Source organism: Micromys minutus (assembly GCF_963924665.1).
Source record: "Micromys minutus genome assembly, chromosome: X".
Classification (NCBI taxonomy): Eukaryota; Metazoa; Chordata; class Mammalia; order Rodentia; family Muridae; genus Micromys; species Micromys minutus.
Genome location: NC_137970.1, coordinates 126,382,051 through 126,406,134, shown reverse-complemented (window position 1 = coordinate 126,406,134; position 24,084 = coordinate 126,382,051). Strand labels below are relative to the sequence as shown.

Here is a 24,084-nt window from a genome sequence, read left to right as displayed (position 1 = left end):
TTAAAAATATAAAAGAATGTGTATTTTGTTCCCATTAGCTGTCGGTGAGGCTCACTGTGTGGTTCAAGTCATGAAGCATTATTGTTAGTTTGTGATGTTCAAGACAAATGCTTCCCAAGCACTCTACCACTGAATCATCCATAGTTTTGGTCCCCCGTGCAGGAATTTTTAAATTTTGTGTAAATTTCAGGATGTGTCTTTCATTTAAAACTCACTTTTTTCGCTCTATGTTACATTTGTGACAGGTATTAAAGCTAATGCGTACAGACTCAGCCTGTTCATTTGTGTTGCTATGTGTTATTTCAGTATGTGACTCTTACTGTTTTACTTTTTCTGTTCTAATAATGGGTATTTATTTAGATTGTTTTAGGCTTTTGCCTTCCAGAAACAGAGTGGCTTTACAGGTAAACTTTAGTGTTCTTAAGTCCTCCAGAGAGAGACTAGGAGTAACCTCTTAACTATAAACTGAATTATCACAGCAGAAAATACCTATTATTTTCCAAAGGGCTTTCCCAGTTCATCTGCAACAGCTTGAAAAGTTCCTTTGTTCCACATCTGTGTCAACAACTGCCACTGTTGGAGTTTCAAATTTTTGCCAATCACTGCTCAAAGGTAATTCAATGTGACTTTAATTTGCATTTCCACAGATTTTCTGCTCTGCTCTTGGTTATATACCGAAGGTGAAGCATCTTTTCATGTGTATGTGCCTACACAGTGTGGGGAGTGCTGAGACAGGTGGTAGCTATGCACCCCTGATTGGCTGTCTACAGTAGACATGCACTACCATACTCAGCTTCTGGAAGTCTTTCTCCCTTCCTTTTGTTTGTCTGATTTGCTTTATGTTATTAATTTGTCTGTTCTGAATATTTCATTTAAATGCAATCATATAATACTTGGACTTGTGTCCTTGGTTTCTTTATATCAGTAGCATGTCCTTAATGTTTGCATATATTGTAGCATGTGTTGCTGTTTCACAGCCTTTTATGGTCAAATAATGTTCTATTGTATGAATGAATATGCATGTTTGTCCATCTTTTGCTGGGTACTTAGGCTCCTGTGTATACTGTGTAGAATCCACACAGTAAACATCTATATGGGTTTCTGACTAGGTTCTTTTGGTATGACTTGAAGGTGGGAATGTGGGAACTCAGCTTAGCTTTATGAGAACATCACCTCTCCATTCCTAGCAGCAGTTGTCTGGTGTATCTCCAGCAGCAAGTGTCCACACACACAGCTCCATGGCCTGCTTTAGGCAGACCCAAGGCCATTCTCATCCTACATAGATCTCCTCAGTGACCTTTTGCCTCAGTCCAGACCTTTTCTTCCCCCTGTATTTTTCTTTGGACACACCCCTGGTCCTTGGACAAGCTTTTTCCTCTTCCTAGAAGGTTCAGAAGTACCAGTGCAACTCAATCCAGGAATCACTTCTTTCCTGTGGCTCTCTCAGTGCTCGGTTTACCTCTCTGGGTTTCTATAGCATTGCTTTCTGCATTCCCCTGCAGAGACTTGGCAGAGGTATCGTATCTCCAGCAATGGGCTCAAAGTCATTTGGCCTCAAGTATTATTTCTGAGCAATGATTATCAACTCTACAGCCCTATGGTACTAAAGGTATAATCAGAGAACACTGACTCTTTTTAGTCCCATGGAGTCACCAGCTGACTAGTTTTTCACTTGGGCCCATGTTTGGGAGCAGGTCTCCTCTTTTTCTATCAACATTCTGAACTCTCCCCAGAACTCTTATTGTTGTTGCCTTTTTTTTTTTTTTTGAGACAGTGTCTCACTAGCTGTTTTGAAACTATGTAAACCGGGCTAGCCTTTAACTTGCAGAGATCCTCCTGCCTCTGCCTCCAGAGTGTCAAGATTAAAGGTACCACCACACCTTGCTTACTCCCTAGAATTTCTACCAGACACCATGTTCAGGAGGCAGGATTGTAATTTCCAGAGATTTTTTTACTGAGAGGACTGAGTAGGGGTGGGGCACCACAGCCAGAAGGCTGTGGGGCCAGGAAAGGCACACAGTGGCAGTAGGGTGTGTGTGTGTGTGGGGGGGGTCCTTCTTGGTGAGGGCTGGTTTAGCAGACACAGCACCTCCTGTGACCCCTCTTTGGCACTGATCTGGGAACATGGTGCCCTCACTCCTGCCTAGCTGGCAGAGGGCACCCCCAGTAGCAACTGGCAGTATAGGCTGGTGAGGGGCCAGGTTTGGCACCGGAGATTGGGTAGATTGAAGGGACTACCCAGTCACCTCCTGTGCTGGCAGGGTACTCATTGGAAATGTAGACAGCTATAAACTGGGAGTCCAATAAATTAGGTTGCAGAGGTGGAGGAGTGGGAGGGCCAGGGCTACATTCTTCTTGTGGCTCAGAAGGAACACTGACATTCTGGAGGAAACCATGGGGAAGGGCACACTTTGGGCGCCGTATAACCCTGGGCCCCATTAGGCTGTTTTATGGCAGGGTGTGTCCTGTAGGACAGGGGCAATGGTTGGCCACCCTAGGGTATGGCAACAAAGGGATGGATCAAAGCAACGATGAGGATTTGGGTTTCTGGAGGGATGTGACCCACAACCACCAGGCTTGCCACCCATTCTGGCTGCTGGCAGTAAGGGGGCAGCTCCTGCTTACTTTCTATGGCTCAGCCATACTGGTGTAGAGTCAGGACTGGGGGCCTTCTAAACCCTCCATCCCTCCCCAGAGAAAAGTGAAAGACACATTGCCCTGAACAGGGCACAGTTCCCAGAGTGAAGGTGGAATGCAGAGTGTCCCCATTCATATCTACTTGACCCAGAGTGGAGTCTTCAGGGAAAGCAGGTAATTGGTTAGAAGGCTTAGGAGGGGAAGGCATGCAGGGCAGTGAGGGGAGGGAGGAGCTGCAGCTTCCTTCATGTGATCCGAGAGCTTGGAGAAGGGTGGGAGCTGGGGATAAGAAGGCCCCCAGTCAGGTGGAGATGCCTGGGACCAGAGCCTGAACTGGGGCTGCAGCTTCGCCAAGGATCTGGCGGAGCTCCTGAAGGCGCCCCTGCATCTTGGGGATGCCTGCCAGTTGCTGCTCCAGGCGCTGCTTCTCTTCAGTCAGGGTCAGGCGGACAGCAGAATCCAGCTTCTCAAACTTCCAGCCTCCCTCCCCATCAAACTGCAGCAAGTGTGTGTGGTACTTCCTGAACAGGAGAGAGATAGAAAACTGTCACAGCTGCTTACTCACTTCAGGTGGCAGCCTTACCCACAATTCCAAGAGCACCTACCATAGGGAGGGTCGATGCGTGATGGATAGCAGTGAGATACCAGCATCTTTGGCTGCTTGGAAGATCTTGCCTTCCACATCAATGCTCACGGCACTAGTGCACTCATCCAGGAGGGCGTACTTGGGCCTTAGGGTGGGGATGGGTGAAGGGGAAAGCTGTGAATTCCCCCCCCCCAATGTCCAACTTCCAACCCCTGGTCAATCACTTATGACCCATAGCCCTGCTGCGCTGGGGGAGGGTTAGGGTGAGAGGTGAATCTCCTTCATGTAGCTGTCTTCCTCCTACTGGGAGCACCCATTTTCTCTTTCTTGTTGGGTCCAAATTACTGAATGTCCTTTAAAGTCACCACCATGCTCACCTGTGGTAGAACATGCGTGCCATACCAATCCTCTGTTTCTCACCACCAGACAGGATGTCCTTCCAGTCACACACAGCCTCCCAACCTGGGCAGGAGGTGAAGAACTTAGCTCAATTCAACGGAAACACAATGGGAGTCGGGGTAGGGTCGGGGTTAAATGAGATACATTTGACCCTGGCAGAACTTCTCTGGCTGCAGATTTCTGTTCTGTGTCCTCATCTGCCTGTAACATTAATAACTGAAAGACTTGGAACAAACCCCCCTTCAAAACTCATGCTACGGTCTTACCCCCCAGTAGGATTTAGAGAGACAATTTTTCCAAATGTGCTCAGGTTGAGTTCAAGAGGGTGAACCCTAATCCAGTATAACTGGCATCTTTATAGAAAATGAAAATTTAAACACAGAGACATGTATAGAGGGAAGATGTTTTGAAGATACACAGCGAGAAGTTGGCTCACTACTAGCTGAGCAGACTCTCTTGGTATGTCCTTCCTCATAGTGTGTGAAGGAGCTATCTATCATTGCCACACACAAATCTGACTCTAGAATGCCAGAAAACAAAGTTCTCTGTTGAAGCTAGTGGGTCTGTAGCCCTTAGTCATGGCAGTCCCAGAGCACCTAATAGGTTGCCAGGGAAGAACCTGTCAGCACTGTCCTCAGCAGGCAGCAAGTGATGAAGTCAAAGATCCCCAGGGATGGTTAGAGTGCTCTATAACAAGGCTCTTCACCAGAGGAACTGGGCCACATCTCTTGGCCTGGTGACATTTCACTGGCTTAGAGGACTGAGTGAACATGTAAGGAAGGTGATTTGTCAGAACTCTGTGGCAGAAGTCCTCTCCTATCAACCATCCTGTGTTTCTACATGACTAGAACTGTCCTCAGGGCATGTGAAACACTTTAGCTTGCCCTATGGTGAAGGGTAAAAACATAGTGCTAATTCTAGCCACTGTCATACATGCAGTACCCATGGAACCTTCTAGGAACACAGAAGGTAAGTATTCTTTATTTCTTTCCTTCACCACTTTCTCTATCCAACAGTCTATGGACTGGATGTGATGTCCACAGCAGTCATATTGGGTTATAAGGTGACTTTAAGAATGGAAGCCATGCACAGAACCATAAATTGGTGCAAAAGCCTATATCCTGTAGTCTATAGTGAACAACACCCAACTCTGGTCTGTTTCTTTTGGGATTTATAGCACAGTAGGCTAAACCTGTAAATGTTTGGAACCACTAAGGGGACTAGCATGGTACTGTTATTCAGAGATGAATTCAATCCTAAAATGTTGCAATGGTTGGCCACAGATACTAGTCATTCAAGGCAACCAGAGTTTCTTTTGCTACTTGTCCTTTCCTCTTAAGGGCTCTCCTCAGAATCACCCATGACTCTGGTCTCCACTCCTCTGTTTAAATAGAAACATGTACATGGCCATCCTACCCTACCCAGAGATGGGTAAGCTTGCTCAAACATAAAACTGATCTGTCAATTGGTTACCTAAAGCCTCAGAGCTTCCAGTGTCTCACAAGGGCAGTCAACATTTCTTAAGCCCCAGTTTCAACCTGTTCTGGTACCATCTGGCTACCCAATAGGGTGACTGTCATAGGTTGCTCTTTTATTTGACAGAGGGTTTCCTAGGCACTCAATGAAGCAAGTGCTCTGCTATAAGTTCCTTTTCCTGGCATCCTAGCAACCTGTTTACCCTTCCTTCCTCGCAGGCACTTTAAACTCCTGGATGCTGAGGTAACTCTTGTCCCGTTACTTGGGGTAGAGGCTAGAGGTAGGTTGGCAACAGTTTCCCCATCAGAGTCTTCGGACAAAGGGTACTTCTGTGTTCTGCCCCTACCTCCCTCCCGTTGCAGGATGTGGCGGAGATGCACGATGCCCAGGATGGATTCCAGCTGCTGCTCCGAGCAGCCCTTCCTCCGCATGTCTTCCGCAGAGTCAGGATAGATCACTTGGTCACGCAGGGAGCCCACGGACATGTAGGGCCTGTGAGAAAGCTGCATGTCCACTAGGGGCAAGGTAGTCCTATTTCCCAGTGCTGCTCTGTGCCTTAGTAGGCTCCAGAGTGCTTTCTAACTGCTGCCATACCACACCCAGGCACTCTCCCAACTAACATGTCCATATACTCACATATGTGCATGGACACAGTATGTTTATCACCCTCAACTGTGGATATGAGCTTAAGATGTAAGATCCTCCTCCCCGCATCTGAAATGGACTAGTTTGTGCTCCTGGATATTGGACTGGTTAACATCTGGACATCCTCTCATAAGATGTGGACTCTAGTGTAACACAGATGTAAAGAGGTATAAGACACAGCAAATAGTTGTACTTACCTCTGAGGGATATAGAACATGCGCTGGGGTGGGGGCTTATAGAGTACACCACTATATGTGGGCCAGAGTCCACCTAGGATTCGGAACAGAGAACTCTTGCCACAGCCATTGGGGCCTGTGATGAGCAGGTGCATTCCTTCCTCCACCTGTGGAAGCATCAGGACATGGCATCCAGAGCTTAAGTCTCTTTCCCCACACTCTGGATCACTGTGGCCTCCTTCCCAGTCTCATAAAGCCTTTCATATCTGGGATGGAGATGTAGCTCAGTTGATAGGGAGGTGCTTGCTGAACAAAGATCAGACTATAAATTCAATCCTCAGTACCACTTAAACCATTCATACTTGTAATCCAAAACTTGAGAGGTGGAAACAGGAGGATCAAGTGTTATTCAACTTCAACCCTTGGCTACACAGTCAGTTCAAGGCCAACCTGGGAAACATGAGATCCTGTCTCAAAAAAGAGAGGGGGAAAGGAAAGGGAGGGGGAGAAAGGGGGAAGAAGGAAAGAAGAGAATGAGGGAGGAAGGAAGCAAAAAGAACAAGCAAGCTATCTTTCTATACATAAGGCTGTCAGGTGGGAAGGGTCTTGCTAATGTTGACCAGGCTGGTCTGGAACTTAGTCTTCTTAACTTAGATCTCCAAGGGCTGAGATTATAAGTGTGTGTTACGAAGCCCATTCTTGATTTCTTGGCAAGTGACTACAAGGCCATAGAGATGGGGTGATGGGGTACAGTATGCAATATTCAACACCTCAGTTGAATACAGGGGAATGGACAAGACTTGGTTCTGTCTCCTAAGGCCCCAACATGCCTAGATAGTGAAAGCCAAACACAGGGACCACTTCTTCTTTTGCTATGGTCAAATGAGTGAGTACATTTTAGGATACTCCTAAGGATTCTCTATTCCTTCTAACTCTACTTCAGTGGGATCCAAGTGTAGTGCCAAGAAGTTTTCTAGTACTATGTAGGGAAGCAGGAGAAGTAGCCCATGGCTCTAATCTGGACATTTGGGAAATATAAGAGCTATACAATGAGACCTCTCTATCTGTCTGTCTGTCTTTCACACACACACACACACACACACACACACACACACACACACACACACACTCATACACATACTCACACACATGCAACCTCCTGGGGAATTTTTTTTTCTTTTTTGGGGTTGGGGGGACGTTCTAGATGTAAAAGGCTAACCAACCCCTGGCGCACTGGAGTTCTGGCAGGAAGGAGGGGTTAGTTTATTTAGTGCCTCTGCTAGCTAGTCAGAGAGTTGGGTCACAGAGGTGGCACAGCACTCTGCAGCAGAGATGGCGCAGTTGTCCCTAGCACCATCATTCTCAGTTCCTTCCTTCTTTTAGTGTAGGTGTTTCTTCATCTACAAGCAATAATAAGACTGTTGCTTCATAGGTCTCCTAAGAGGATCTAGGTTCTGGCCTTTAATTTACCTTGAGTAGTGTGACAGGTTGACCTATGCTCCTTGAATTTATCTGAAGTCCCATGTCCTACTGCTCAGAGTGGAACCTGTCATTGCACATGTAATTAGCTAAACAGACACTAAGGCATACTGGAGGGGAATGGGCCAAATCCAACATGGCTGGAGACCTTACAAAGAGGGAAGATTTGACTAGACAGACACAAAGGGATATGTATGTGTGTGAGGATAGAGGCAGAAAGTAGAGTAACATAGCAGAATCCCAGGAACACTAAGGAGTATCAGGAAACCAGATGTCAGACAAGACTCAGGGTACACATTCTCTCCAAGAAGGAACCTTCCTGCTCCTTGAAATTAGACTTCCGGCATCCAGAAAATAGAAGGAGTCCATTTCTGGTGATAATGCTACTGAGCCCAGGAGGCATTGTTTAGGGCAGCTCCCGGATACTCACCAGCATGAAACAGTTGGCTCTGGAGGACAGGAGTGACAAAAAGTTTCAGGTTCCTTCAGGACCCCATCCCTACTCTTCTACCTTGATTCCTTGGCAGCCTTGCTATCTACCCAGCTGTAGTCTGTTCACTGTCTTTGCTTCCTATTGTTTCTTCCTTGAGTCAGTCAGGAAACTATATACCTTGGATTCATCAGGTACCATTACTATATTGTACTGTTTTATGGAGCATGTTATGTCCGCTGCCTCAATTGGCTTTCAATAATCTTGCCCTTCTTCTTCCTCTCCAGGCTCAGCAACCCCCCTCCTCAAGGAAAGGCAGGAGCCTGATATTCCTCTTTTTTATCTTGGCTCTTTCCAGCTTCCTCCCTTGCTAGGAGGCAGACCCTGGCCCCTTTGTCTCTCAGGCCCTAACTCCTGTTGTGTCCACTTCCTATGCTTTGAGGAAAAGCTTTATAGGGTATCTTCTCATCAAAGGATTATCAACCTTTTTGTGGTCCTTACAAGATCAGAATTTAACTAGGAACATTTTTTAATTTGTTTATTTATTTACTTTGGTTTTTCAAGATAGTTTCTCTGTGTAGCCCTGGCTGTCTTTGAATTCACTATGTAGATCAAACTGGCCTCAAACTCACAGAGATTTGCCTACCTATGTGTCCCAACTGCTAGGATTAAAGGTATGCACCACCACAGTGGGTTCTTAAGGTCATCCCACTCTCTGATTTATCTTTGTTTTCAAATACCTAGCCCACAGTTCAGGGAGACCTGGTGGGGTGGACAAATCATCAGACTAGGGGCACTTGGGTAACCCTTGGACAACCCTAGTCTGATAGCAATTGTTAGTCTCTTTTATCAGCATTCATACTATTGCTTCAAGACTCATGGTCAGAGAGATATGTTGCTCTCTCAGCTTCACCTTGGCCTATCTTTCACGTGGCTAGAGACAATGTCACTGCTAGCACAGCTAAGTGAGCCAAGGGCTAGGGTTCATAGATTCAGGTGGCCAGATAATCTGGGAAGTGAACCTTGTCCCCAGCTACTTGGCTCAGATTGGTTAGCACTTCAGGTTAGGGATGCTTCTCTACTTGACCTACCCTGATGTTGAGGCTGGCCACCACCACCTCTCCAGTGGGTGTGATGATAGGGATGTTCTCACAGATGATCCCCTGCTCCACATCCACCACCTGACCTGTAGAAAGAAGGCATGGAAGGACAGGAGCACAGCATTTTTCTGCTTTCCTGTCTCCTGCTGCTTAACCCTACTTCCTATCTTAATAATAGGCCCCTGGATTCCCAAAAGCTAGGTATGGTGTGGACCAGGTCCCATGGAAAAACAGAGGTCTTCCAACAGGTTGATAACCCCAGAGTCAAGTAACATGCCCCAAGCTGTTACCATTTGATAGTCTTGAACCAAGACCCTTCTTGGCAACATTGTAAGATCAGTTTAGATGCCTGGGCTCCTTTGCTGCAGTATCTTGACTTCTGTGAACTGGCAGGTGGCTGGACTTTTTGTGCTTGCACTCTGTCTTGACTTCTTTTTTCTTTTGTTTCTTTTTGAAACAGAGTAGTCTAGAACTAAAGTCCTCACTGGCCTTAAATATACAGCAATCCTGCTTTAGCCTCACAAATGCGGGGATTACAGGCATTAGCCATCACTTATGGATTTAAACATTTTATTTATTTTTAAATATCTTATTTATTTACTTAGACAGAATGCTGACCTCGACAATACCATGCCTGCTTTATGTGATAGTATGGATCAAACCAAGGGATTTGTGTACACTAGTAAAACACTAACTGAGCTCTATCCCTAGCCATGTAAATCTTTTGATTTTATTGCAGTGTTAGGGAATAAACCTAAGGTCTCATACATGCTAGGCAGGCACTTTACAACTGAACTATATCCCCATTCCTTACGGTCTTGATTTCTCTGTTTACCTTGTATGGATGAATGATACACAGCACAGAGAGCCCAGATCCATCTTTCTTAACTGGTAACCAAAACTAACACACTTGGGAAATTTATCATTAGATCAACTGGGCCAGCCCCCTCAGAGTAACCTAGTTTTCAATGACCTTTCTGGCAATGAGTCCTGAGTGGATGAGACAGGGTACACAGGGTCTGAGTGTTGAGGTGGTATGGGAGGAGACAAAACAGTGGGTAGAAAGGCAGAGAAAGTACTCTGCACAGAGACTACCTTACCTTGGATCTTCAGTGGCCCTTCTAGATGGACACCAGACTGTACCATGACCCCAGGCCCAGCCTGAGCTTCCTTTAGATCTCCTGTCCTCTTAAAACGACAGTGTTGAACATCTTCAAATACCTGGAACATCTCGTACACCCTGGCTGTGTAGCCAGCCAGTTCTGTCACCTATAAGGAGGATGACATGGGCTCAACCCCATTCAGTTCAGGAGTGGAAGAGAAGGCAGGGTAGGAGCTGCACTGGGGTTACCTCCTTGTAGGATGACATGATCCTCTCAGTGGCATCTGCAGCAGCTGTAAGAAGGTTTCGGGCAATGGTGAAGGCTTCTGTACGCTCACTAACCAGTTCCTCTTCCTTCATTTCCAAGGCTGCTTTTTTCATGGCTTCTGAGTCTGAAAGCCAAGGTTGGGTTAGGAAAGACAGTGGAAAGTCATAGAGTCACTACAAAAAAGATGAATATTGTGCATACCATGTTATGACTGATAGATGTACAAAGCATTTATGTTCTCCATCTCATAGCACAAATGAAAACTCACAGGAAAAAAATGGGTAACATTTGATTTCTTAGCTATGAAACCAGAAACACAAACAATAAAAATAGGTCAACCTGAACTTCAAAATTAAATATTTTTGAGCACAAAGGGACTTCATCAGTAAAGTGCAAAGGCAAACAATATACAGACAGGGAAAGAATACTTCTAAACCACATGGCTAGTAGAGTTGTAGTCCTCTAAAATTTTTCTTAGCTCAGAACAACCCAGCACTTGGATGATGGAAGCAGGAGGATCTTGACTACACACAGATGGCAAAGGATCTAAATTATATAAATGTAAAACATATACATATATATTTGCCTGGTTTCTCAGTAGTCCAAAGGCTACTGAGACAAGAGGAATGCCACACGTTCAAGGCCAACCAGAGCTAGTGTAAAATAGCTTAGAATAAAAGACATATAAAGAGCAGTAAGGTGTGTTGCTGAGGTGGCTCAGCTGGTTAAGGTGTTGGTCACCAAGCCTAATGACCTAAGTAAGTTTGAGCTCCAGGGTCTGTATGGTGAAAGTTGAGAACTGACTCCCAAAAGTTGCCTTCTGACCTCTACATATGTGTAGCATGTGTACTTCCTCATCACATTAAGTTTATAAAAAGATATTTGACATCATTAATCATTAAGGAAACTGATATTGCCAAGAAATAACATGTCATCTTGACAAGGAAAGTTGGAGCAAAGGGAAGTAAGGGCAGACATTGGCCAGTTGAGAACTGGGACCCCCATCTATGGCTGGGAGGAGATCAAATGGAAAAGCACTTAGCAGTTTCTTACAAAGTTAAATAGTCAGTTACCAAAGGACCTAGGAATTTCTTTCCTAGCTATGCACCCTGGAGAAACAAAATTTTGAATTCACATAGAAACTGGTATGGAATGTTCACAGTAGTGTTGTTCATGATAGCCAAAATGTGGAAACAACCAGCCTGTCTGGTAATGGATGAATCAATAAAGACATTCAAATATATCTTGTAGAAGAACAAAAAAAATCATATCTCTCACTTTATAAAAATTTAATTCCAAATGAATCAAATACTTTTTGTATTTTGGTATAAGGGTACACTCTTGAAATCCCAACACTTGGGAGGTAGAAGGTGAGGATCAAAAGTTTAAGGCCCTCCTTGGCTACATAATGAATTTCAGGACAACCTTAGCTACATAAAACCCTAACTCAAAAGAAAAAGAAAAAATTTACAGGCTGGCTGGGCATGTTGAGCCACATGCTTAGTTTCAGCATTTGGGAAGTAGACATGGATTTCTGTGATTTTTGAGGCCAGCCTGTCCTAGAAAACGAGCTCCAGACCAGCCAAAGCTACATAGTTGTTGGGCCATGGGCTGTGAAAGGTATCCTGGTTCCAGGTTAAGAGGTTTGAAACCCCAGTGATCCTAAGGGATGGTAGGTATTTCCCTAAAACTCCCAGGAAACCAGTTGTCTGTCACTAGCTACAGCCCTCCATAGATTCGTGGCCATCAGTCAATGTCCAAAGCTCCTCCACAGGTAAGGATGTGTAGGCTCAAGACCGATCTTCATTATAATGAGGAACCTAAAGGCCTGGAGGCTTAGTCAATTAGCCTTTCTTCCTAGACACTCCTTCCTGCAAAAGGTGTTTAATCTCAGGCCCATCCTGAGAAGCTGGGGTATAGTTTTACTCATCCACTTTCCTCCATGAAAATAAATGCCTTAAAACCATGGACTGTCTCTTTTCATCGGGAGCCACTGTCAGGAGTTGTAGAGAAAGAAGCCCTTCACCTACAGAGCTACCTTCTAATCTCCTGTAGAAGGCCTCCCTACATCCCAAGCCATGGCTGCCACCAAACTCAAGCCTATAGCCCACCGGAATAAAGATAAGGACACCCCCCCCCCACTATCAGCCAGAGCTTCCCTTCTCTCCTCTCTGCCCTGGGCTAGACCTGGTCCATGGGCCCCTACTCTGTTCTTAGGCTTCCTCAGCATCCAGCAGCACCTAGGTGTCCAAGAACCAGATGGTTCGGTCTTATTGCAGGCTGAAACTCCCGAGCCAGCTCCAGCTGTCTGTCCTGCACCTCAGACTGTACTTCCCCACCCCCGGAGTAGTGTCCCCCGGGTTCCCACAACCCAACACCTGTCCAGCTAAGTGTGTGGGTTAAGCGGGAACCCTCAACCATTAAACCCAACACATAGTATAAGACCTTGTCTAAAAACAACAAAATTAAATACCAAATAAAACAACAAGCAATCTAGTTAAGAAATGGGAAAATTCAATTAGCATACAAGTCTCAAAAGACAAAATACAAATGGTCAATAAATGTACACAAAATGTTGACCATACCAGGACAATGGAATGGCTAGTTGGTAAAGTGTTTGCTGCTGTGTATGTTTGATGATCTGAGTTCAATCCCTGGAACCCATGTAAGGTAAAAGAGAACTGATTCCACAAAGTCCTCTGACTTACACATACATTCTGTCACATGTGTCCACCATATCATATACATGGGTGTACAATAATAAATAATAAATAATTAAATAAAACATTGAACATCCTGGCTACCAAGGAAATGCATGTCAAAACTATTAAAATTCCATCATTCTAGAGAATGTTACCATCAAGTTCCGACATCCAGAGGTACAAAGTGGAAACCCTCCTCTTAAAAAATAAAAAGGAAGGCCAGGCAGTATAGCACATGCCTTTAGCACTTGGGAGGCAGAAGCAGGAAAATCTCTGAGTTTGAAGCCAGACTTGTCAATAATGAAAGTTCTAGGATAGTCAGGGATACATAGGAAAATATTCCCTTGAAAAAAACAAAAAATAAGTAAGTAAACAAACAAACAACAAATAAAAGATATGACAACAAATCCTAAAAGGATGTGGAGGCTCCTGAAAAAACTGAAAAATGGAATTCCCATATGACTTATCTGTACCTACTACAAGACATATAGGTAGGACTCTAAGTCCTACCACAGAGAGATACTTTCACATCCATGTTTATTGCTGAACTATTCACAATAGTCAAGAAATGCAACTAGCGTAGATGTCCATCAACAGACTAAAGGATAATGAAAATGTGGCACACATATACAATGAAATTTTATTCAGCTATAAAGAAAAAGATCATCAAACTAAGCAAAATATACTAGACTCAGAAAGACAAATATGTTTTCTAAAATTCATGAAAACAGAGACTAGTAGGAACAGGGAGAAACACAGGAGAATGTAAAAGAAGGTAAATCTGGGAATGAAATCATCTTTATGAAAGCTGGGCATGATAGTACACACTTGTAATCTCAGTGCTTGGGAGGCAGAGGCAGGTGGATCTCTGTGTGCTCAAGGCCAGCCTGGTTTACAGAGTGAGTTCCAGGAGAGCTAGGGCTATACAGAAAAATCCTTTCTTGAACAAACAAACAGTCTTTTCTTTATGAAACCTATCACTATTTATAATGAATATACAATTAAAAAACAATTATATTAGGCCAGATATGATGACACATACCTGTCTCAGAAGAACATAAAGAGAAATTGTGGTATATACATACAATGAAATATTAGTCAGCCATAAGAGGGAATAAAGAACTGGTTCATCTTCCAACATAGATGAACCTTGAAACAATTATGCTCAGAGAAAGAAATCAGACAGCAAAGGTCACATACCATAGGATTCCATTTCTATTTGATGATATGTAGAATAAGCAAATCCATAGAGATAGAAGGCAGATTAGAGGGTACCAGGAGTGGAGAGAAGGAAGATTAGGAGTGACTAATAATTGATAAGGAGTTTCCTTTATGTTTCAAAATGTTCTGAACTTTGATAGTGGTGATGGCTGCACAAATGTGAGTACATTTTAAAAACTGAGGTACATGTTTAAAAAGGCTGAATTGTATGGTCTGTAAATCACATCTTAATAACATCCATTAAGAAAAGGATTTAGATAGACAGCTCAGTGGTTAAAAGTGCTTACTACTCCTGAGGATCTGAGTTTGATTTCCAAAACCCGTGTCAAGTAGGTGGCTTCCAACTGCCTGTCATTCCCATTCCAGGGGATTCAGTGCTTTGGGCCTCTTAAGATATCAGCACCCCCATGTACACATAAGTACAAAAGATAAAAAAAAAAAAAAAGAGCAACCAGGCATACAGCTTTATTTCTTGGCATAAGTAGCTTCTATCAACTAGAAATGCCCCTACCTTCTGAACAGCTGGATTTCTTCATCTACCCAGTGAGTTTTGTTTTTGAAGTGTTTTGTCTCCTCCCATACCACCTCAACACTCAGAGACCCTGTGTACCCTGTCTCATCCACTCAGGACTCATTGCCAGAAAGGTCATTGAAAACTAGGTTACTCTGAGGGGGCTGGCCCAGTTGATCTAATGATAAATTTCCCAAGTGTGTTAGTTTTGGTTACCAGTTAAGAAAGATGGATCTGGGCTCTCTGTGCTGTGTATCATTCATCCATACAAGGTAAACAGAGAAATCAAGACCGTAAGGAATGGGGATGTAGTTCAGTTGTAAAGTGCCTGCCTAGCATGTATGAGACCTTGCTGCCCACCACTCACATCCTCACAACCTGCTCTGCACCTTGATCTCTAACTTCTGATTTCTCATGAGAGACACTTCTATCTAAAGCTGTTTTTGTTTTGCTTCGTTCTAATTTATGAGACAGAGTTTCTCTATATATGAGTTCTGGCTGCACTATAACTCACTTTGTGGATCAGGCTATCTTTGAATTCACAGAGATCCACCTGCCTCTGTCTCCCAAGTGCTGGAATTAAAAGCATTTACCACTTGGGCTGGAGAGACGACTCAGCAGTTAAGAGTACCGACTACTCTTCCAGAGGTTCTGAGTTCAATTCCCAGCAACCACATGGTGTCTCACAACCATCTGCAATGGGATCTGATGCCCTCTTCTGTTGTGTCTGAAGACAGCTACAGTGTACTCATATACATAAATAAATAAATATCTAAAAAATAAAGCATTTGCCATCACATCTGGCTATCCTGTTTTTTGTTTGTTTGTTTGTTTTTTGTTTTTGGTCAGAGTTTTTATCCCTCAAACTCTTCTTAGTTGAAAGCTTCAACTTTCTTGACTTTGTGATCTACAGAAGAGTAAAGCTTTAAGGCATTTTTATTATTGTTGCTGTTGTTATTATATGTATATGTGTATGTATATATAATGTGTGGGTACACATGTACTATAGCATACATGTAGAAGTTAGAGGACAACTTTGTGGAGTGGGTTCTCTCAACTTTTATGTAGGCTCCAGAAATCAAACTTAGGCCTGGAAATGGTGGCACAAACCTTTAATCCAACACTCAGGAGGTAGAGGAAGATGGATCTCTGTCAGTTTGAGGCCAGCCTGATCTACAGAGAGAATTCCAGGACAGTCAGGACTACACAAAAAACCATGTCTCAAAAAAATAAAACACCCCCAAACAACTAACCAAACAAACAAAGAAACAAACAAATCAAACTCAGATTGTCAGGTTTTCAGGGTAAGCACCTTTACCTGTTAAACCATCTTGCCAGTCCCAGAGCAAGGTTTACACATAAACCTAGAACCTGGAAATGATGGTGGGGAACAGGGAGGAAGCCAGCTCTAAGGGCCCTTTGGTGCAGATGGGTAAATAATGAGTGCCCACTGAGGAGTCATCAACTGGTCAGGACTCTAGGGGCTGTGGGAAGTATCTGGCATATATGTGACCCTCATATAGATTGATGGCAGGGGTTGGTTACAGGGAGGAAAGGTAAAGAGTCAGCTCAGAAAAGTTCAAGTTGGAAAAGTAACTGGATGGATGGATGAATGGATGCCTTTTGGGTCTGTTCCAGGAAATGGCCAGGGGGTACAGGGACAGGGGACAAATGTGCTAACAGTGTGGTGAGCTAAGTCTAGATATCCCCCTTTTCTGTTGTGTCTTCAAAGACTTGGCTCCAGTAGGCAGCAGGAACACTAGACTTCCTTCCCAATGTCCCTACAACTTTTCATTTGACAGTGAGACAAAGGAAAGGAGTCCATAGGTCGTGTGGCCAGGACATTTTGGCAGCTAGCATGTTCTAGAGGCAGAACCTCCTAAGATCTTTGGAGTTAAGGCTTGGCAGGAGGAACATAGAAGATACGTAATTCCCACCCCCTTTCCAGCCCTAGGGCTGCCATTGCAGACCATTAAAACAAAGCTTATCTAAAATCATCTCCAGTGATTTTCAGGCTTTTCCTTGAAACACCTGAAATATCACATATGCATCCTTTATCTAGCTCATCATAAAAGGTGAGGGAAAGAAAGCATACAAAGTGACACACATAGAAAGGTAGTACTTGGGAGAGCAGTAAGGCAAAGCACATAAAGGTCTGGTGGCAGAAATAGTTAAATGGTTTTAAATTCAAGTTGTATATGACTGAATGAAGAACAACAGGTGACCTGGAGAATAATTAAATTAAGAGAAAGACAGAGAAGCTGATAAAACTAAATAGGCTCAGTGGTTAAGAGCAATTACTGCTTGTGATGGCTTGAATGAAAATGCCCCCCGCCAAAAAAAAAGAAAAAAAGAAAAAATAAAAAAAAAGAAAATGCCCCTCATTGACTCATATTTTTCAATGCTTGATCCCTAGTTGGTGGAACTGTTTTGGGTAGGATTAGGAAGTATAACCTTGTGGGAGGAGTTGTGTTAAAGGGAGTGGGGTGGGCTTTGAGGTTTCTCTGGGTCTCTACCTCCAATTTGTAAGTTCTGAGTAAGTGCCAGTGCCATGCCTGCTTCCTGGCTGCATGTTCTCTGTCATGATGGTCATGAACTCATCCTTTGAAACTATAAGCAAGACCCCAATTAAATGCTTTTTTGTGTTGTTTTGGAGATAGGGTCTCTCTGTGTAGCCCTGACTGTCCTGGAACTCACTATGTAGAGCAGGCTGGCCTCAAACTCAGAGATCCACAAGTGCTGGGATTAAAGGCATGTGGTACCACACCTGGATAAATGATTTCATTTATAAATTGCCTTGGTCATGGTGTTTCTTCACAGAAATAGAAAAAGTAACTAAGACATTGCTCTTGCAGACCACCTACATTTAGAAGTTACAACTGTGTGTACTCCAAATTTCAGGGGATCTGATACCCTCTTCTGCCTTCTTCAGGTACCAGGCATGCACTTGGTACACAAACATATACAGAGGCAAATCACTCATACACATAAAATTAAAAAATTTAAAAAGAGAAACATGCATATTTGAAAGAAACCCAAATCTGATGCAGGAGAAGCAGAAACCTAAACATTGAACTAAAGCTGAATACCAAGAAAGAAAATGATAAAGATACCTAGAGAGAAAAATTCACAATACTAATAATTTAAATTGATTTATAAAATAAACACACATGCAAGAAGTGAGATGACAATGAAATCTTATCAAATGACTGGAAGAAATTAACTTTCCACTAAGTTTTTATGCTTAATCTAACTAGCTCAGGAATAATGTTCAAGATATTTTCAGACAAGTTAATTGAAAAAGAATCCATGATACTCTAGCTAAAAGAACTTTTTAGCCAGACACAGTGTAATCCCAGCATTAGGGCAGCTGAGGCAGGTGGATGGCAGGTTTGAGGCTAGTATGGGCTACAAAGAGAGACTCCATTTCAAATCAAAACAAACTAGAAGAAGAGTGACTTCTGACATAAGTCTATCAGGAAAGATGATTGAAATATAGAAAGGGAATGCTGAGCACAGAAATCAGTATCCACACGAGTGAGTTTATACACATCACAAAGAATAGAGAATGAAAAGCACATGATAGTCAGAAAAACTCATGAAGGGGCTGGAGAGATGGCTCAGCAGTTAAGAACACTAACTGCTCTTCCAGAGGTCCTGAGTTCAATTCCCAGCAACCACATGGTGGCTCACAATCATCTGTAATGGGATCTGATGCCCTCTTCTGGTGTGTCTGAAGACAGCTACAGTGTACTTATAATAAATAAATAAATAAATAAATAAATAAATAAATAAATCTTTAAAAACAAAAACAAAACAAAAAGAAAAACTCATGAAACTAAACTTTAGGCTGGTCAATGACAGATGTCATGGGGGTTGCTTCTCTAGGTAAACTATTCTAAGGCTCAGGAGGAGGGGAGCTATTAATTAACCTGAAGAGGCTTTCAAGGTCACATGTCTACCTTTTCATGGGCATTCACTAAAAGTTGAATGAATAAACTGCAAATCAGTAGATGAACAAACAGAAATAAAGACAACATGACCACTCCTAAAGTAGCAGGTAGAGCAGGCTTCCTACTTCCCAAAGGCCTCTTTAGCCTCTTTACCCTGGCAATTTGTAAGAACCATTGTTTGGAAGAAACCAAGGCTGGGGTCATGAAGGGGCTCATCCAAACCACTTTTTATGCTCATCTCCAATTAAAATTGGGTTAGGGACAGGTGGGTAAAGGATATATACATTTGGAGCAGTTGTATGTAGTGTTCCTAGAATGTGGTCTTTTGCTAGGATTCTTGGCACCAAGAACTATGTATGAGATGCACATGTGACAGCAAAGAGCTCCAAGCAATGTCTGACTTCTGATAATCTCAAGGCCAGTAGGGCCCCAAATTTACTCAGGAAGAAAGGGAAAGTGGGCTGGCTGAGTTTTGGGCCCTAGTCCCTGGAGCTTTGGCTCTTACCTGACTCTGCATAGCCAGTGGCAGTGATGATGGGGACAGCTACCATGAGCAGGCCAGATGCACTCCACACATATTTCATGAGGAACTGTTCCAGCATGACATACCATAGGCGTTCTAGCAGGATGAGGTTGATCTGTGAAGCCAGGTCTTGATAGGAGTGCTGTAGTAGTGCCAGCTCCACCTGTAAGGTCAATAGATATTCAAATGTGACAACTATTGGGAGGTGATGGTAAGAGACCTCAAGTATGACCCACAGACATGCTGACTTGGGGATTGTATTTGTGGTGGGGCCAAGCCTCAAATAGGGTTGATGGTAAGGGACTGTCTGATGTTATAGGGAACCTCTTACCCTCTCAATTACTACTGTGGTTGGGACACTCACCACTTCCCCCTATGTACCCTGCCTGGGCAGTTTCTGGATCCAGGCCCCTGAGGGTAGCTGTCTTTCATCTTCTGCTGACCCCATTTCTTCATGATCCTTCATAGTGCCTCCCCACCCCAGACATCATGATCAATAGCTCAAAGAGCAGCACATGGGAACAAATGATAAAGTTCTTGGTTTTGTAAAACTCAGTCAACAATCCCCATTTCCTGCTACTTTTCCAGGCTCTTTTCTGTGAGAAACTTAAACTGAATTTCCCACTAAAAGCAGGTGAATATGCTCTTAACCCTGATGGGAACTGCAGTCAGATAGGCCTCAAAGGATTCTAGAAGTATCCAAAAGTAGTCATGGCAAGGTGACTGAAGTATTTTGAATTGTTCTGTCCCCCCAACCCCCCAGCACTGTTTGTCTTCTTTCTTCTAATTTACTGCCACACACTTTATTGTGCATATTCTCATGTCTATTATAGGACACAGAAGACAGAGAAAGTGACCTGCCCAAGCTCATATTGCCTGGAAGTAGCAAGGAGTGTAGAAATGTGGACTGCATGATCTGGGCTGTTAAGAGAACCACATATTTAGTTAGTTTTGAGATACTGTGAATAGAACCTAGAACCTTGGGCATTCTAGGCCTTGAGTGTGTTAGGTGCAGAATCACTCTACCACTGAGCTATAGTCCAGCCTTAGAGAACCAGACTTTTGTTTATTTTTGTGTTTTTTTTTTTTTTTTGAGAGAGGGTCTCATTATATAGCCCTGGCTGGTCTAGAATTCTTTATGTAGATCAGGGCCAACCTCAAATTTGTGGCAATTTTCCTGTCTCTGCTTCTCAAGTGCTGGGATTAAAAGTATGCACCACCACGCTTGGCTTTTATGTTGTTTTGAGACAGCCTTGCTCTGTAGCTGAGAAACTCACTATGTAGCCCAAGCTGGCCTTGAACTCACAATGAACCTCCTGCCTCAGCCTAATAACCAGATTCTTACCAATGAAGATAACTTAAGATTTACTTTGTTCTTTTAAGCAGGAGGTTTGTACACATGTATGTACATATGCATGTGTACTATCTGAAATTCTAGTAAGAATATTATACCCTGCTGTTTCCTGCCAGCAAGCCAGTTAGTCCCTTTTTCATAAACTCTTGACTTGAATCCAGGCCCATGTCCACAGTACAGCAACCAGTGAGACTGGAGTGGGGCATGTGTCTATACAACAAGGGTAGTCAATCCACCCATGGTGGCCCATCACGCCATACAGCTTTACAAATGAGGCTTAGACAAGCAGGCCAAGGGTTTACACTTGGTCTCTGGGTCCCAGCAAGTGAACTCTATTGTTTAATGTGCTATTTCCTGAAGCTAGCCCAGAGGAAGTCTTTTTAAATACCAGTGTTCTCTCTTTTGTGCCCTCTGCCTAGAATTACTCATATAGCCCAACTTTTCAAAAACCCAGCCTTTCATTCCTGAAGTGAGTGCACCACCTTTGCAGCACCACCCTGGCAATCTAGGTTCATGCCTCAAGCTGGTAGCAGTGCCAGCTAAGGTTCATGGTATAGCTACAGGTATTGTGCCAAAAGCCTGACTGGTCCCCCCCCCCCCACAGCTTGCCAAAGCCCTGCATCCCAGCATTCAGAATAGAATAGGAGAGGGGTTATAGTAAGGGTGATGCACTTTTTCTCCTAATCTGAAACCTGACCAGGGCCAGCGATAACTTTCTTTGCAGAATGTAGAGACAAATCCTTTCTAAAAGTCAAGGACAAAACTGATTGTCTATATGAAATGCAGCCAATGGGACAAGGTCCTGGGGCAAGTGGCTACTTGACCCAGGAAACATACCGGCCTTCACGAAATGGGTGCTTTTGTATCCCTCCCCCGCCCCAAGCACTGGAGAACCGAAACCAGTAGGCAGAACGAGGCCTGAGGCAGCTGCAACCACAGGCACAAAGAAGGGGAGGGGCTGCCAGAGAATAAAGTTTACACTGGCTTAAAGTAGCCTTTCCCAGTGTCTGCCAGACTCCCCTGGCCCCAGCCCACATATAAAGTGGCTGGGATCTGGGTGGAAGAGTAGCTACACTGGGGGTAGGGCACCAGGGGTTGGGGGTGGGGGGAGAGGAAGGTTGTCAGGCCTCTATGGCAGAGGCTGGGGCTAGGCATCCCTGTCCCTGGGAGGGAGGGAGGCAACTAGGCAGGTTGCTTAACAAGCCTGTCAGTCACTAAACAGATATGCCTGGGGTTCTGACAGCCTTGACCCTGAGTAGCAACACTGTTGCTGCAGCCGCTGTGCTAAGCTCTGCTTGTTAACCTCTGCTTGGGCTGAGTCATGCCCATAATACCAGACAGCCAAGCCAGCCAACTCTGCTGGACGCCAGCCTTCAAAGGACCCAGAGAGGCAAGAGTGGTTAGGTGGTGTCCTATGCTCCCAGATGGTAGGAGTCTAATTCCTCCCAGTTGGCTGTAGAAATGGTTGACTGCAAGATTGGAGTAAACTGGACCAATAGCAGCACAAACCATGATGTAGTAGAATTCAAAGCTCCAAATCCAAGACAATTTACCAAGGAAGCAGAAGTGGCTTGGAGATTGCAGGCAGCCAGCACAGGGAAGTTCCCACCCAATGGTGCCATTTCTCCATTTCTGCATCTTAAGAATATAGCCATCCAAGGTCTACCTCCAAGCTTGTCCCAGTGCCTATGCACAACTTTAACATCAGCCTGAGGAGGCCTTGGGCTTTCCTTACTGCTTACAGCTGGCTGCAATAGGTCTCCCAGCCACCTCCTCTGCTATATAAGTGCATCTCAACCTGCCCCCACCTCATGGCCCCCGTAGAAGGCAATTTCCTCTGAGTTGGCCACCACACGAGAGTGCATGTAGCGTAGTTCCCCCTTTCGTCGTGCCTCCTCTGCCACTAGCTCCCCAAACTTGGGAGAGAAGGCTCGAAGCACGTTGGCTGTGAGGAACACCACCAGACCAGCGATGGCTGAGGGCCAGGCTGTGCCAGCTCCTCGGGATCGGGCAGCTCGAAGGAGAGTGTAGGAGGTCACAGCCACATCCAGGAGTGGCTTGGTCAGGTTGGAATAGAGATGGGCTACAGAGGCAGCAAAGGCTACCACATCCTCTGTCAGAGACTGGTCAGGGTTTCGAAGCCGTCCATCCATGTTGCTTACTCGGTAGTAAGTCTGCTGGGAGAAGTAGAGGCCATAGGCATGAGCTACTAGACGGCTTCGGAAAGAAAGAGCCAGCTGGCCCTCTAGGTAGCGGATGGCACTGTTGATGAAAGTGGCAGGAAGGGCGATGAGGAGCCACTGCAGTAGTTGCCAGCTAAAGGCCCGCGGGTCCTTACGTACAATGCAGCGGGCCAGTCTGCCGTCCAAGCGGGCAACATACACAGAGAGGAAAGTTCGGCTTACCAGGGCAGCAGAATGGAGGGCCAGCAGCCCTGTTTCCCGGCACAAGACTCGGGGGAACAGCAGCCTCAGGAGCACCAGGAGCCGCTGCAGGAATACCCGGTTCATGCCAGCCTTGGCTGTGGTGGTCCCAGAGGCCTCTTGCGTGGGCTCCCCAGCTGGCACCTGAGGACCTCTGGCAGGAGTCAGACACTGCCGTACTAGAGGGTAGATTTTGTGGACTCCATAGGCTGTGAGGGCCAGGACCACAGCTGTGCGCTTCAGCGTGGTCACCCGCGAGGGCCGGGGAGTGGAGAGCACCGGCATGTCACCTGGACTGGTGAGCAGGTTGAGGGCTGGAACTGCTGCCCGAGGCTACAGTTGCGGGCAGATCCTGGAAGGGCTGTTGCTTTGACCCAGGGCTTGTTGTCTAGGCAACTGGAAACCTTGAAGTGGTCCCTGAGACTGTTGTTTTAGGCCCTCGGGGTGGTGCTGGGGCCCCTGGATCGGTTGGGTTGGAATCCTCCAGGGTCGTGGCCTCTTCAGGCAGCCAGGGTGGAGGAAACTGGCTTCCCTCTACAGATTGTCCCTTAGCCCCTGAGGTCAGAGCCTCGAGAGGTCTTCAGCAGAGAGGTTGTCTCTTCCCTTCCACCTCCCTCCACTTAGTGCTCCTCCCCCCTCGCCCCCCCTCCCGGTGACGCCCCTCCCCGGGGCACCAGGCTTGTTTGTCCGCTCTGCAGCCTGGCTGTAACGACGGCTTCCACACCAAGGCCCAGAATCCCCACCCACCTACCCCTCCCCAGGGGTGGTGGTGGGGGGAGAGGAGGCGGAGTTGGGTCAAGAGGCGGAGTCCAGGCTAGTAGCGCCCCACCCCGTTTTCACCCTACCGCTGGGCCCCTCCCCCTCTCCGACTACGGAGACAATCACGTCCGCGTAGGTTAAAGAAGCGGCCCTAGCATTCCCGCCAAGGCTCCTCCAAGCTCCACCCCTGCGTGTTCGAAGTGTCAGAGGCGCGGCAGTCACCCGCCAGCCTCTACTTCCTTTCAAGACCTTGGCAGCGAGCCGCGCCCTATGGGCGGGGCGGGAAACGACAATGGGCGGAGTCCTTAGGGGCCTCTAACGACTTGTAGGCGGGGCTCGA

The 24,084-nt window shown here is 45.3% G+C and overlaps 1 protein-coding gene across 2 annotated transcripts; it reads right to left on the bottom strand.

The window, feature by feature from the left end:
* Window positions 1-1,969: 1,969 nt before the first annotated feature.
* On the bottom strand, window positions 1,970-23,582 carry ABCD1 (ATP binding cassette subfamily D member 1). 2 transcript variants are annotated; one of them, XM_080909997.1, is made up of 10 exons: window positions 22,371-23,582; window positions 19,191-19,371; window positions 10,280-10,422; window positions 10,029-10,197; window positions 8,920-9,014; window positions 5,941-6,086; window positions 5,445-5,590; window positions 3,601-3,685; window positions 3,243-3,368; window positions 1,970-3,158 (listed from the first exon to the last, which is right to left on the bottom strand). In XM_080909997.1, exons 1-10 carry the CDS (start codon window positions 23,268-23,270, stop codon window positions 2,939-2,941), a joined length of 2,211 nt encoding a protein of 736 aa, XP_080766123.1. In that variant the 5' UTR covers window positions 23,271-23,582; the 3' UTR covers window positions 1,970-2,938. The 2 variants fall into 2 exon arrangements, with proteins under 2 accessions (XP_080766123.1, XP_080766124.1); XM_080909998.1 differs by having other exon boundaries at window positions 22,968-23,582.
* Between the last annotated feature and the right edge of the window lie 502 nt (window positions 23,583-24,084).